We start from the raw sequence: 15,385 nt of genomic DNA on the forward strand, positions 1-15,385 counted from the left end.
GTAAAATATACCCAAGCTTATTTCAAGGCAACGCTGCAACCTAGAGGGCTTCAGGTAAGATTGTCAGTCTTGGTGAGCAAGGGTGTAACCTGCTCAAGCATGTAAACAATTGCCAAACCTTCAAGAGAGCTATATAGAAAAAAATGTGCTGTGTGCCTCTTGCATTAAAGGGTTTTAGCCAATACCCTTCTCCAAAGCAGGCAATCACATTAATATTGACATGTTCGGCACATAGCATTTACCATTTATTAAGCATGTTCATCTGCAATATCTACTGCTCTCACTTTGTGTGGTGCTGTTGGTATGAATTTCTACTAAGGTTAAGAACTTTTGTTAAAATGTCAAATAGAATATGGCAAGTATGTATAGCAATAGCTAGACATGGTGGAAACAAGTTTTTTATATGCACAGTAGCCCTCTACAGCTATGCAGCTGAATAGCTCACTATACAAAGCTCAGTTTAGCTATTTCAGATAGCTCAAAGTGGTTGTTGCTGAGACAAGACTGCTCCTGTAAGACCATACACTATCAGTCTCCCTATATGTTTTCTATGAAACCCAAGCTACTCCATATTGCCTAAATAAGGAAGAATATAAAGATTTAGAACCTGGCTTCTACAGGAAGTAGGAATGTCTACTCTGTAGCTATAACTCACAATCCCAAGATGCAGATCTTTTAAATAAGCCACGGCATTCTCTTATGTCCTCTCCAACAGCTCACAAGAAAGGCAGACGCGGCTATCTCACTTGCAGCAATTGGTTTGTCACAGATTACGTTTGATTGGAGTCAGTAACAGTAGACTTCAGAAGCAATTTTTCATTTAATGATTGGGTTTATCTACACTTATCTGATGTACTGGAATCGATGAGAAGTCACCCCTCCCCATTGGAAACGCTGATGTGAGAACTCACTAGGTTTATACCATATTTAGAGCAAAGCATTCAGGACTAGGGTTCTCTCAAGCTAGCTTGTTTATGCCACCATCAGGTAATTTCAGTTGTCCAGATGTGATTAGATGATGAAATCAGCAGAGGACTTTACCACCTCTATCAAGGTGAACTGGCGGTGCTTTGGTCCATCAAGGCAAAAATTATTGAACTAATGTTCTACTGCCACTTTAATTACAAGGTATACAAAATAAGACAACTTATTGGTTTAAACCCCAATTAACAGCCGTAAGATTAAACAGTTGCTTTTTATCCTAAACAAAGCCAAATAATTGCTAGTTCTATAGGTACATTTACATTCTGCATGTTGGTTTTGGTATACAGTGCCACTGTCAAAGATCTTAAGCCTTGGCCAGTCCAATCACACCACAAGCTAGACGAGCACCAGCATTTCCAGTTTTCTTGCTCTCTTCATTTCCTCCTCTACCCAGATCATCAACTTTTTCATGAACCTAAAAAGGGATAGATAAGGTGGAGATTACTACATTAATAAATAATTTGAGGGAAAGTAATTTTCAACCACATGGTGCAAATGGTCCAAGGCAGGATAAATACTATACATCAAATAATTAGTAATCTACAAATATCATAGAAATAACTGTTAGGAAATAAGTTGTTTAGGGGTAGTGGCTGTGTATTCCCCACAAGGCTTGCTGCCACTCTATATGTAGTGCGTAGAGTACCCATAACAGTCAACCAGATCTGGCTAGCTTCCCCATTAGGTTGACAGAACGCTTCCAAATTTGCACTTGCAGTTGAAAAGAACCAGCACCTCACCAAAAGCCTGTACTGAGTAGTGTATAGCAAAATATTTTAAGCGATAATTTTACAGCAGAAACATCTGCAGCTCTGCCCAAGTACATGCAATATTATAACGAACTGCTTCTCAAGCTAGGCTGAGAATGAAGCTTTGGAGCAAAGTGAGGAGCTCCTTAAAATACCTGGGATATTTCTTCACCTCAGAATTTTTAGCAAGACTCTGATCATGTGCAGTAATGCTCAGAAGAATTCCAGGTTTCCAATACGCTTTAGCCCATTTCTGGTGCTGGTGATGCCCAACGCACCTACATTATGTAAGCAAGCATGTCTAAGGAGAATCAGAAGCAGCAACTCTGTGCCAAGACCTCTAGGTCAAAGTACTGAAGCAAACCATCCACAGGTAAAAAAATTATACTGATGTATTTTTCCAGAATTTGTAGGGAAGTTGCTCAAAGAAATACTTACCACCATAGTACGCCCGATAATGCAATGTGGCCCCGAGAGAGAAATAATATGGTCCTGTATTGATACTGTTGCTACACCTGAACCATCTGCAGTCACATTTCCAAGATCACCAACATGCCTGGAATAGTTGATTTGATTTTATAAGCAGAATATGACCTGTAATAATTGCTAAATGCAGTTGACTGAGGTGCTACTGTGACACACCACTGCTGAAACATACAAAGCTGGTGCTTTTCAGCTTCAATAACAGGTACTTGAAATATACAGACAAGTGTTAAGAGGATATTATAGCCAGCTCAAGCTGTCTACCCCAATTGTAAAAACTTCCACCAGTGTAACATGCAGTTATGCCTAAAACCACATTATTGCTACCTGACAATAAGCCATCACTAGTAAAAAATTATATAAAGTGATTGTTAATACTGGACAGTTTAATTTTTCCTGTTAAAGCCATTGTTTTGCTGAGTTTTTATCATGGTCTAAATACTGGAATTTTCGACCCATGTGCTTCCAATAGCTTCAGATGTAATGGCAACACAAGGAGAGGGATTTAGAAGTGTACAAAATTCCAGGAAATTCTGAAGAGTTCAGGTGCGGTCCTATATGTAATTTAGAATGGCCATTTAAACAAACGAAACTTAATTGTAATTCACATGTACACAACTATTGATGCCTCTAATTGTATGGCTGTATTTTGCTTGTTCTAGTAGTGCCTGTATTAACATTTTTATTTTATGCAATGCTGAATAAAATATATGCAGGACAAATCTTTCTGTCTTCGAACTAGTGTAACACAGACTGTAGCACCCTAAATTTAGAAATTTAACACAGGGGACAGGGTTCTTCGCCTTAATGTTTTCTGTGCTTTATTTTAAATTATTTAATTTGAGAACACATCAGTAATCCTTTTGAATAAGAAGCAGTACTCGACACATCTATTCATCACCTTTTTACCAATTCAGGAGGCTAAAAATTAGCTGTTGCCTTTAAGCCCTCCACCCCATCAGACCACTCTAATTGACTGTGTTGCAGCAAAAAATCACCGGATGTTCGCTAAATGATTGACCAACAGAACAGTTGCATAATAAGGCAAGTTTGACTTATATTCTTAAAGTCTATGGACAGAAGTATCCTTCAGGAATGAACTGAGGAACCAAGTGAGCTGGGTGCCCACAAATTATGAAAGCCAAACAGGCATCAGGAAGGACGAGCTATGAAGTAGGATCTGAGGAATGAATAGCAGGTGACAGAAAAAGGACACCGCAGGGAGACAGGAAGCCTTGCACAGTGTCTACAAACTGAAAGAGGTGTGGACCAGCAGTAGAACAGTAATACCCAGACACAACTGGCAGACTGTGCCACTGAAGAGAGCAACAAATAAGAAAACTTTAAGAAAAATGAGCATTAGTCCTTAATTTCTCCAGCACTGGTACATACTCAGCTAGGAGTCCTTTTAGACACTATTGCTTGAATAAATAAGGGACAGTTTTCTTACTGCTAATTTCCAGTCCAGTTGTTTCTATAGTTATCCTAGAAGTATTACAGTAAATATAAAAAAGGGATGCCCCAAAAGTGAAATACACAGAATTTTAGGTCCCATCTACAGTTTTACATTTGTCTGCAGCACAGGAACCTATCCTAGTTCTTCACTGTGTTGGGAGATAATACAATGCACAGTTACTTGATGGGAAACAAGCCATTATACTAGAAGGTAGAAGGTACTTCAAGATCATACACAAATAGGAAACTGTTTTATACTAAACCTTTCTTCATCTTCTGGTCCACCATGAGTTTTCCCCTCAGGATTGAAGTGAGGGCCTGCACTGGTACATCCTATAAGAAGTTACCTGAAGTCAGTCTTTTCCCCACACATGTCACATTATGCAAATCCATATATGCTAGCTCTCAGGACTTAGCCTTAAACTCTTTTTCTTTATCTTTTATAAACAAGATATTTTATCAGGATGCTTATGAACATTATCTAACACAATTTAAATTAAAAGTGTGAGGGAGAAGATTGTCAAAGTAACCTGTCTCCCTCCCTTTAGAGATTTGAAGAGTTCCTGTGTTTAATGCCTAGGCCAGTATCATGCACATCACAAGCTAAATACAAAACTGCTTCCCCAAGAGTGGAAGTGCATTTATTGCTTAGCAATCTAATATTTACATTCTTAAGACACTATTGGCCATATATGTTTCTGTTGTTAGAAAACATTTTGTAGGTTGTAAGAGCAAAAGCAATAATGTTACCGTTTGTGTTGTCTCCAAATTCATGGACGTGGAACCCATGTTTTCCTGGAGTTAGCCCACTAATACTTCCTGAAACAGTTACAGGTCCGTTACCCTGAAACAGATTAGTATGAATAGAAAGATTCAGACAAACCATTTTAAAGTCCTTCCATCTCCAAGGAAAATGACATTGTACAGAGGAGAAAACTGATTCTTCAAGCAATACATGCTTAAGTATGATCCTACAGTAGAATGTTAGCATAGCATGAACCTAGAAAATCTTACTGTCTTCATCTGAAGGCAGCCCTGTTTAGGAAAGCTTTTAATGTTTGATTACTGTATTTTAATATTGTGTTGGAAGCCACCCAGAGTGGCTGGGAAAACCCAGCCAGATGGGTGGGGTATAAATAATAAATTATTATTAATTATCATCATCATCATCATCATCATCATCATCATCATCGTGCCTACAGTCTCACAACTGGATTTTGGTGGTGTATCAAAGAGGTGTATTTGTTTGGAAACTTCTTATGTACACCTTGGTCCAGATAAGTGTCTCTCCAGTGACAGACAAGGGTATGATGCATGCACTTATGCCAAAACCAAGAATGCAAGGTTAACACCTGCTATATGGAGAGTCAACATGTTAAATGCTTTTTAGTGACCTCGATGGGATGCCTGACATTTAAAGCTGCTCATAAAGCAATGCTCATAACCAACAGCAATTCAAGTTGCTTAGTAAGTGTACATTTCGTAAACTACTCCCTAGGATGCATTATAAACTTCAAACTGAAGATACAAATCAACATTTTGTTTCTGATTAAACTAGATTTGTTACAATGCTGCTTTGAGTAGCATTTTATCTTACTGGATTCACACAATCTCATTTTAATAAATGCATTCAGAAATGAAGCATTTCCCTGATAAAATGGTTAAACCTGACTTTTCATTACCGCTGATAGTTAATTATATTTATCTCCTGCAATTCACAATTATAAGAAAGAACCTGAGGTCATGCATATGATGGAGTCTCTTGCTCTCCGGCAGTCAATGACCATTCAGGTTCCAGACTCTTCCAGAGGGAGGGGGCAGAAAAAGCTGCTAATGTATTTCAGGTGTTGGCTGACGGTGAAACAGTGGATCCACAAAACCCTCTGCTGATCTGTAGAATCTTCTGGCATAGCTGTTTAGTCCAACAGCAGTATTATTTAAGGTAGGCAGAAAGTGATATGCCCCATTTCAACCAGGGCCTCCTATGTTAGTAGTAATATAATGAAGTCTAGACAACATGTCAAAGGTGCACATTGGTGTGTTTTTTAATTTTCTGGTTAGCTGTTTAACCAGATAAGCATGCACATTAAATAGCCTTGGGCAAAATATTTCACAAATTTAGCTATGAATGACATGCAAGTCTGTGCTTACATTCCACTTAGGCAAGTATTTATCCCACAGCCTATTAATGTTGACTGTAGTTATTCACTCACTTCAGAGACGATTTGTTCACAACAGCAGGATATTGCTACATTAAATTAGAAATTGCATAGGATGCAAACCTGCTGAGGATGACAAGATGTAGCTTGAACTGTAACAAATAGTTTCCAGACTTCCACACCGCTACATAAAAAATATTATATGGAATCCAACAAAATCACTACACCAGTATACAGTACATGAAAATTAAAGAGTATTTTACAGGGATATAGTTATTTGGAATAAAGGCTGTGTTGTAGTTTGTAAGATGTTGTAATCTATCTTGAGGATCAAATGATCAAAAAGCACAAATGTTCAAAATCATTTTCATCCTGCTTGCAATGGACTGCACTGCACTGTTGTCAGTGAAGTCTCCATAGAAATGTCTAAAAGCATGCAAGTATTTCCAAAGATACAGCAAAGTCCCTCAAATAGTCAAGCACCATCAGAACTTTTGGAGCCTAAACCGTGACACTAAAGGTTAAGGTTCAATGAATTCCATACTAGTTCTGAAATATACTGCCAAATGCAACAATATATAAATAATTCTCTTCTATCAAATTCCCATGTGCTCTCTCACTTAATATATTTGAAACTAGAAATAGTCATGGTGTCAATAAGGCAGCAATAGTTGACAGGGTACTGTCCTGTTGTTCCCCAGCCTGCCCAATGTTCAGGAATGATGATCAGGGGCCACCACACTGGCTGCCCACCTGCCATAATGTATTGCTCTGTATATTACATTTACAGTCCTGCTAATACAGTAATATAGGCCAGCTCCCTCGGCCTATAGAGCGAGATGAGCACGCAACCCCAGAGTCGTCCGTGACTGGACCTAACTGTCAGGGGTACCTTTACCTAATACAGTCTCTTTGAACCAGACATGCTTTCTTCATAGTTAAAGGTAACTAGAGTAACAGATCTTTCTAAATGCATTCATACTATCATCTATAGCAGCTTTAAAAAATATATTTATACATTTATTAAAATCTACAACACATAAAATACATATACACAAACTTTCAAAGATCTAGCACAAAGATCCTCATTCACTATTAAATACTTCATAGCTATGCTTCTGTCCTGCTATTCACATTATTTCAACATGCGTTACATTTTCCCCTAGCTTATGCGTGTACACCACATGAACAAAAACCTTATACTTCTAAGTAAATTCAGGCAGAGGCTGCAAAACCTGTTTGCCCAGGAGATTAGAGTTCACAACTCTCACTCTTCATTTTTTCCCCTCAAGAGCAAGTTGGTTTAAGTTACGCTTTCCAGCAGCCATGACTCAGCATATTGTCCCTTTTCTTTTGGGCAGGGAGGACAGAACCTGATTTGCAGCACACACCGCTTTCTTTGGCTATGTATTTAATAAAGAGAAGGGAAAGAAACAGGTGCCCCAGAGCAGCTGTGGGCAACGTTTGCCCAACGGTGGCGCCAAGGGGAAGGGAAACTGGTAGCTTGAAAGAGCCGAGATACTCATTCTACTGACGGAGGAAGCGAGTTATTGCACCTCAAAATACCTGCGGGTTTAGATTTTATGCAGAACTGGAACGAACCGTTTCCCCTTCCCTAGAAGCCTCCCCCACGACTTCCATCCCCTAAAAAGCCCACGAGTTAGCCCTTACGCTTTTTGTTTTGTAAATGAGCTAAAGTTCATTGGAACTCGCCCAGCTACCTTTTATCTAATCTGACCTCTGCCCGCCGCCTCTATAGGAGCGAGGTCACGCTAGGCAGAGGCCGCACGAGAGGCCTGGCCTGATGCCACAGAGCCACGGCGCCTGCTCTAGCTCCCACCGCTCGGCCCAAGGCTGCAGCCCCAGAGGCGGCGCCGCTACCTGACGGCGAACCCGGCTGACAGAAGCGGCCCTGACTCCGGAGGGGAGGGCGGCCAGCGACCTTCAGCGCGCAGCTAATACCTGAGTGGGCGCAGCAGCCTCCTCCCGCCTCCCAACCCAGCCGCCTCGCGAGGGAAAGCCCGGCGGCGGCGCGCAGCCTGGAGCGGGACCAGGCGGGCGAGCAGCCTCACAGCGCCGGACACCCCGAAGGACGGGGAGCCGCTCCCTCAAGCCCGGCACTCGCCTTCTGCTCGAAGAAAATGACGCCTTTGACGGGGGAGTCGCCAGCCATGACGCAAACAGCCTTCTGCACCGCCATGTTCCCGCTCGCCTCAGAACCGCCTCAGAACCACCTCCGCCGCCGCAGCGCGCACGAACCTAATACCAAGCACTAGGAGCGCTTGCGCGACCTCAGCCGCAGCTCCCTCTCGCGTCGCTTTCTTATACCCTCCGGTTAGAGTTCCTCCCTCCCAATCGCGGCGCTCGGATCGGCTTCTATGCCCGCCTTCGTGAGACGAGGCGGCCAATCGCCCGGCCGACGCTCACCCGCCTTCTCCAACCAGAAGGGGAGAGAAAAACCTTGGCCCCTTTATCCGAGCCAATGGCAGCTCGAGCGCCTTTTCTTAGTCAGAGCCTCGGCAGTGCGAGGGGGCCTTAGCAGGCCTCCTGCCCGGAGACGTCTCCTATCTCCCGCCCTTTGTGTGGCGGGCGGGGAAAGAGACTCCTTGTTCTACCCCCTTGGCAGTATTTCCCTTGGAGACAAGTAGAAGCGATGCTCACGAGTGACAGCCGAAGCGAATGTGCCGGACGAGGGAGGATCACGAGGTCGGGCTGCTCCCTTTTCGCCTCAGGCATTCAGGTGACTGGTGCTCAGAGACCAAGGAGCAAGTCAAGGCCTGTTTCGGAGCTTGACCTATTTGGGTAATGTCGATTAGCAAATGACTCTGTTTCCGAAAGCGCGGGGCTGATGGTCCTTAGCGTATCACTTTGACAACCCGAACTTCACTGGCTTGTCCCTTTCCCCTGGAAAGGGTGGCTGTGCGATTCATGAGCATCTCCATCCCAATACACACACACACACGTGTATATGTATATATATTTATATATGTAGGTGCCATATTATTTCAGTGCCACCTCTACTACTTATTTCACTAGTGATGTTTGGTGAACCAAATCAGATTTTACCATTCTAATATCATCTGACAGCTTCAAATACAGCCATACCTCGGGTTAAAGTAGCTTCGGGTTAAATCTTTTCAGGTTGCAACCGGAATGGGTTACTTCCAGGTTTCGTCGCGCATGCGCAGATGCTCAAAATGACGTCATGTGCAGAAGCAGTGAATCGCGACCCACAAGTGCGCAGATGCGGGTTGCGTTCTTCTCAGGATGTGAACGGGGCTCCGGAACGGATCCCATTCGCATCCAGAGGTACCACTGTATTACAAAAAAGAAAAATCATTTTGCAGGCGCCATAGCTCAGCGCTAAAGAAGGTCCCAGGTTCAACCCTCCACATGTCCACAGCAGGCTGGAAATACGGTATTCCATCTAAAAGCCTGGTCAGCATAGACAGTAAACATAAACTTAATGGTCTGATTCAGTAAAAGGCTGTTTACTATTTTCTGGGGATAAATAGCCAGAATGTACAGGCTGATCTGTGACGGCTACATATGCATGTATTCATTAGTCGTATATGAGCTGGGAAGGCTTAATTGGTTGTGTTTTGTAGCATGTGCTAGAATAGGGGAAGGGATGTAGCTCAGTGGTCAAGCATTTGCTTTGCAAACAGAAGGCCCAGGTCCAATCACCAGGTAGGACTAGGAATGCCCCCTACGTGGAACTTGGAGAGCTGCTGCCAGTTTGTGTAGAGATAATACTACATGGACCGCCAGTCTGACTTGATATAAGGAAGCTTCCTTTGTTCCTAATGTATGTGTGGTTTGCACATGAATTTGTATATGAATTTCAAAACTTACAAAGCAACCGTGCAGGATAATGATTTGACCAAGTGGCTCAGAGAAGACTGAAGTCGGGGTCTCCTGCAATACACATAATGCCATTTGCTTAGACAAAGGATATTTCATGATGAGGAGATAGTCAGTATGTGCAACCAGTGGTTTTTTTTCTAGAAAAATAGGTGCCGGTACTCACCATGAAGTTGTTACAGTTGCCACACTTTTTAACTGAAAAAAGAGAGGTGCCAGTACTGCATACCCTTGAGTGCCCCCTGAAAAACACACACCATGTGCAACACATAGCTACCCACTTGCCCATCAACTTTATGGTTTCTCAAGATGCTGGCTTCCATGAGAGACACAGTTGCAGCTATTATTGTAGGTTGTGAACATTGGAGCAAACGTGCTGTGCCCATACCTTAGGCACTAGTTTTATTGGCAACATAATGTATTCAGCTGACTGTACTAGCATTCACTGAGAGAAACATTTCTTAACAGTACTGTCATCTCATTGTTCCTGGTTGAGGGCCAATTTATGCAACCAGTTTTGCATGCTAAGGAAAGAGAATAAGCCATGAAGAATTCAGCAAATGGCAATGCGGTTGTGTGACTGCTCTACATACTGCACCACAAACCCAGCTCAAAACTCAGCCAAACATTTATTTATTTATTTAGACCATTTCTATGCCAGTTGATATACAGAAGTATCACTAAGTGGTTTACAGGAAACTAAAGCAACAAAAATGCTATAACAATACAGTTGAATATACAGTAAGCCCTCAACATATGTGGAGGTTATGCTCTGGAGATCATGCCTAAAGCCAAAATCACATGTAGTCAAAACACACTGGGTGCAATGGCAGGTGGAACTGCCAAAGGGTTTTCTTTTTTCCCAGATGCCCACCCACTTTTTTTTTTTTGCCAAGTGCATAAACCTGAATGCACATAAGTTAAATGTGCATCAGTTGCAGGCTTACTGTAGACAAATGTTAATATAAATGACTAAAAAATAGAGAAACACCCTCCCCTCTTACCCTCCTGACTCTTGCCCAGGGCACCACCCACCCACCCTAGCTCTCACATAAAAGAAAATGCTTTTTCACGTAGCACTTAACGGTGGCTTATGGAACTTGCTCCGACAGAACTCAGTGCTAGCCATGGACATGGTTGGCATTAAAAGAGAATTGGGCAAATTAATGGAGGACAAGACTACTGATGGTCAGAGGCAGCAATGCTTCTAAATACCAGTTGCTGGAAGCCGCAGGAGCTTGCGTCCTGCTTGGAGGCTTCCCACGGGCATCTGGCTGGTCACCATGAGAACAGGATGCTGGACTCGATGGGCCATTCTTATGTTCTTCTGCCTCTTACCCAAGGCCCAAACAAACTTTAAATGTCTCACAAATAGAAGGGTTGTTGCTGACATCACACTACTCTCTCTAGGCTTGCTTTTTATGGGCAGGCACCAAGGTGGATGGAGCGTCCTCTGGCTGCCCACAGCAGTGTCCCATTTAGCAACCAGCTTCACTCTCCACACCCAGTTTCAGATGCAGCAGGTTTGGTGAGTTTCTCAAGAGTCCTAAGGATGGCAAGTAGGACACCCCTCTACACATAGGTCTCTGCACACCTATCCACCAGTTGTTGTTTTTTAAACCAACATATCCCTCAGCTGATTTACCACGTACAACTAAAAAATAAAAATCACAAAGCTATTTTGAAACTTTATAATGACAAAACTGTTTTGCTAGATGCTGAATTCATGTAACCCTAACTTGGTTAGGAATTATTCCTGACTCGGTATTTCTGAATTTATTATACGTTATCTCACTCTTAAAGAAGCTCAGAGTAGTGTGGTGGATTTCTTCAATAACCACACCATTGTGATGTTTAAGGCAACTTTACTTAGTCATAACAGCAGCTGTTGGGAGCCCACAAAAGTGGAGTTCACAGGCCTTCACGGGGGTGTACCGAGGGTCAAGGAGAGAACTGCGCCTCCAGCTCCACTGGCATTGAGGAGGAGGGGGCAGCTGCTGCAGGGCCTGTGCAGGGTGGCAAGCAGGCAGGGCAGTGACACTGCAGGTGGCAGCACTACAGCAGGTGAGGCAGAGGAGTGACAAATTTTACTAAAATAGAAGGGGGCAGAGGAGGAGAAGAAAGAGGGGGATAAATAAAAAGAAGGAAATAAAGAGTGGGGTGGGGGGAGAGAAGAGAAGAGGCTAGAGGAATGAATGAGAAAGGGAAATCCAGCAACAAAAAGATGTGTGCAAAAACAAAAAGCAAAGAAACAGAAGAAGGGTATCTGAGAAAGGGAGCAGGGGCAGAAGCTTTCATGAACCAGAGGAACCACTTTATGCTCTTTTATTTTTATTTAGAAGTGAATCTTTCTGTTGAATGTGCCAGTGGTGCAGCTAAGTGATTTTAGAACCTGGACTTAATGGTCTTAATGCCCTCACCACCACCACCATGGCTGTGTGTATTGTTTCAAGTGAAGTAAAGCACAGAATTAACCTCTCCTTTCCTCTCCTCTCTTCCCCCACTCCTGCCTCATGATTCCATGCTTTATAACTTATTCTACATTCCTGATATGTCACAGCAAACAAACATTTGCCAAACCAGAAAAAATGGGGAAAGTCAAGGGAGTAATGGGCACAAAGGAGCCTAGGTATGCCTCTGAAATTATACAGATCTTATATAGCGGCATTCTCTTGCCTTAGCTTTGAACATGCGTAGAAATTAAGGACCATTCTCATTATCAGAGCTGTATGCTTAAATCAGCTACATATACGGGGTGCCTACTCTCTATGAAACTAGCTGAAGTCTGAGTTTTTCCTGCAGAAACATTCTTGACACATTTGTAATGCACTCTGAGTAAGCAGATTATCCTATCAGTATCCGTTCACACACTCTTTTATATCTCTTTCCATATAGGCTATCTATCAAAACATATAATGTGCTAACGCTTGACACCACATACTGTATACAAGAGCCTTAATCAATTAGGAAAAGCTGTCATTCCCTAACCGTGTATGGAAAATAAGTGGTACAGCTAGGTAATTTTAATTTCTGGACTTGATGGTCTTACTTGTGGCGGGTTGGGGACACACTGTAGACTAGGGTCTTTTTGAATGGCTGATGAAAGTGAACAACTAGATCTGTTGTAAAATAAAACAAGCAGAAAGAAAAGTCTTATCCTGAGCCAATAACCTTTGGTCCCCTATACATTTATGACCTAATATCCTCCAGGCAAGGAAAGCCATAAAACAGGTAAAAATATACAGTACATTGTCCTAGATACAGATTGTTTCTCGACAGAATGCTATCTTTTGGAGGTGGGGGTTGAGAAGTGGAAACCAATGTATGGAATGCAATGTATGGAAACCACGTATGGAAGGTACCAATCACTGATAGCAGGAAATCATTCCACAAGTATGCATCCAGAAAGCGTTCACAGTGCATCCTCCAATTCATCTTATACCACAGTTCACTGACTTAGGCAGGAAGTAACAAGCTCCAGGACTCCTTCCTTGGACTTGGATCCCCTGACTGGCAGAAAAGCCCATTTTTTCTTGGTTGAACAGGGTCTGAAGGAATGTTGTTCCAGTCATAAGTAATCCAGTTCCACAACCCCGCAGGAAGGAGGCATGCAGGCTTACAGGAAGTAAGACTGAGATACCTCATACAGTGGTACCTCGGGTTAAGAACTTAATTCGTTCTGGAGGTCTGTTCTTAACCTGAAACTGTTCTTAACCTGAAGCACCACTTTAGCTAATGGGGCCTCCTGCTGCTACCGCGCTGCCGGAGCCCGATTTCTGTTCTTATCCTGAAGCAAGTTCTTAACCCGAGGTACTATTTCTGGGTTAGCGGAGTCTGTAACCTGAAGCGTATGTAACCTAAAGCGTATGTAACCCGAGGTACCACTGTAGTTCTGTGAAGGACACAAAGAAAAATGGCAGGCAGGGAATGAATCCCACCAGCAACATATAGGAAGTCAAGCGCTGCATGGGGCAAAAGTAACCATTTCAGAAAGAGTTGTTGAGATGAAGAATAAAACCCAGTCCTCTTGTTCAACAGAGCAATACATTTGACTGCATGGTCATGGAGATAGTCAGAAAAGCACATGATGGGGCTTTTACAGTCTCCCAGTGGTCTTATCCAGGATATGCCTTCTTTCCTCCCCCAGTGCCGTGCATGGGATCATCATAACATAAACGTATGAACAGCCTGCTGGATCAGGCAAATCACCCATCACTCCAGCATCCTGCTGTCACCATGGCCAACCAAGTGCCTAAGGGAAGCCTGTAAGAAGGACCTGATTGCAGCAGCACTCTCTCAACTTCTGAATTGTAAAACAAGCAAATGTTCTTATTGAATAGCCTCAATGATGTTGTTTTGAAAACTAAAAATAGAAAAGCAGGGTTTGCCAAACTCTATGTTGCACCAGGGCTCTTGTGCCTGTGAAAACTATGTGGTAACAGAGGAACACTGCCTGCATTCTGCATCCTGGCATACTCATGCTAGGATACTTATGTGTTTGTTAAACTGTTCGCAAAGTTACAGGCCCTACAGCATTAACGTGGCATTACCACAAAGGAAGTGCTGGAGTCACACTGGTCATTACTGTTGTTAGCCTAGTTGTCAGTCTACTGTCATCTGAATTGCACTGGGGGTGGAAAACATCCTTGCTCTTGTCCTTGTTGGAAGGCTGCCTGGGAAAAGATGAGACACTGGGGCAGTTAGTAAACAACTTCAACAGGCTTAGGCTCTGTAGGCGACAGTGAGCAAGTAACAGATAATGCTGCCACCCAAGTGCTCTTCCCTTGCCTCCTTACTTCTTGGGTAGTATTCCTCAATGCCAGTATTCAGAGCTCTGTTTGTTAGTAATATATAGAGACAAAACTTTCCAGTAATGTATACTGACCTACGTTGAAACTCTTGTCTGTTTTTTCTGTTTGTGCTGCTCTGTGTGGTCATGCTCTTACCCAGTGCCAAGGCAGAAAGGGCCATGGCTGTTTGGTCAGCACTAGCAATTGAAAGAATGACTGGTGTTTGCTTCTGTAACAATCCTGTCCTTATCCAGGCAACAGCACTGAAAGATAAAATCACACTGTAGTTCTGCAGTCTTGTGCAGAATCAATCAATCTCATTGAAATCAATGAGACTTCCCAGTAATTGCACAGGATTACAATGCATGTGAGACTTTTATTCAGTTGGAAATAATTCATGAGGGAGCATTTCCTACTTGACAGCTATAAAATGTGACTCTCACAAATGGTTGATAACATCTGAAACTGGTTTCTTTGTGATTAAGTATACACAAAATGTGATGGTAGAATGAAAAAATTATAATGGCAATTCTTCTCTCTCACAGTGTGTGTGTATGTGTTCTGCTTTCAGCTCAGTAACTAATGGCAAGAAAACTTCTGAGGTAACTACTATGGAGGCAGAAATAGGGAAAGTATTTTACAAAAGACTGAATGAAGGGCCAGCTCCAGGTATGGACAGAATTAGGGGTGTTCAACTCAACTTCCTTTCAAGAGAAGGAAGTTGGTCTTCATCAGGCTGATAGTGAGGCTGAACTCCCTGCAGGCTTGGGTAAAAAGGTTGATGAGTCTCTCTGTGGAGCTTCCTCAGTGTGTGCTATCAAGGCTGCATCATCTGCAAACAGCATCTCTCAGATATGAACCCACAACTCTCTTGTCTTGGCATGGAGATATGCCAGGCGAA

At 42.7% G+C, this 15,385-nt stretch overlaps 1 protein-coding gene and 1 long non-coding RNA gene across 2 annotated transcripts; one reads left to right on the forward strand and one right to left on the reverse strand.

Moving 5' to 3' along the window:
• Window positions 1–1,099: 1,099 nt before the first annotated feature.
• SOD1 (superoxide dismutase 1) lies at window positions 1,100–8,137 on the reverse strand. Its single transcript, XM_081199544.1, has 5 exons — window positions 7,956–8,137; window positions 4,422–4,515; window positions 3,935–4,004; window positions 2,172–2,289; window positions 1,100–1,399 (listed from the first exon to the last, which is right to left on the reverse strand). The coding sequence occupies exons 1-5, from the start codon at window positions 8,028–8,030 to the stop codon at window positions 1,289–1,291; spliced, it is 468 nt and encodes a 155-aa protein (XP_081055670.1). The 5' UTR covers window positions 8,031–8,137; the 3' UTR covers window positions 1,100–1,288.
• A 153-nt stretch (window positions 8,138–8,290) lies between these two features.
• LOC308589956 lies at window positions 8,291–15,022 on the forward strand. Its single transcript, XR_014009580.1, has 2 exons — window positions 8,291–8,632; window positions 13,842–15,022. It is a non-coding gene; the product is annotated as an uncharacterized lncRNA (long non-coding RNA).
• Window positions 15,023–15,385: the final 363 nt, after the last annotated feature.

This window comes from Podarcis bocagei (assembly GCF_964188305.1).
Source record: "Podarcis bocagei genome assembly, chromosome: 6".
NCBI lineage: Eukaryota > Metazoa > Chordata > Lepidosauria > Squamata > Lacertidae > Podarcis > Podarcis bocagei.

What these genes read in the sequence shown, in the direction of transcription:
- SOD1 (XM_081199544.1), bottom strand. Translation starts at nt 8,030, where the DNA reads ATGGCGGTGCAGAAGGCTGTTTGCGTCATGGCTGGCGACTCCCCCGTC. An exon ending in ATTTGGAGACAACACAAACG is followed by an intron (nt 4,005 to 4,421) that starts GTAACATTATTG and finishes AACTTCTTATAG; the next exon opens with GATGTACCAGTGCAGGCCCT. An exon ending in GGACCAGAAGATGAAGAAAG is followed by an intron (nt 2,290 to 3,934) that starts GTTTAGTATAAA and finishes CAACTATTCCAG; the next exon opens with GCATGTTGGTGATCTTGGAA.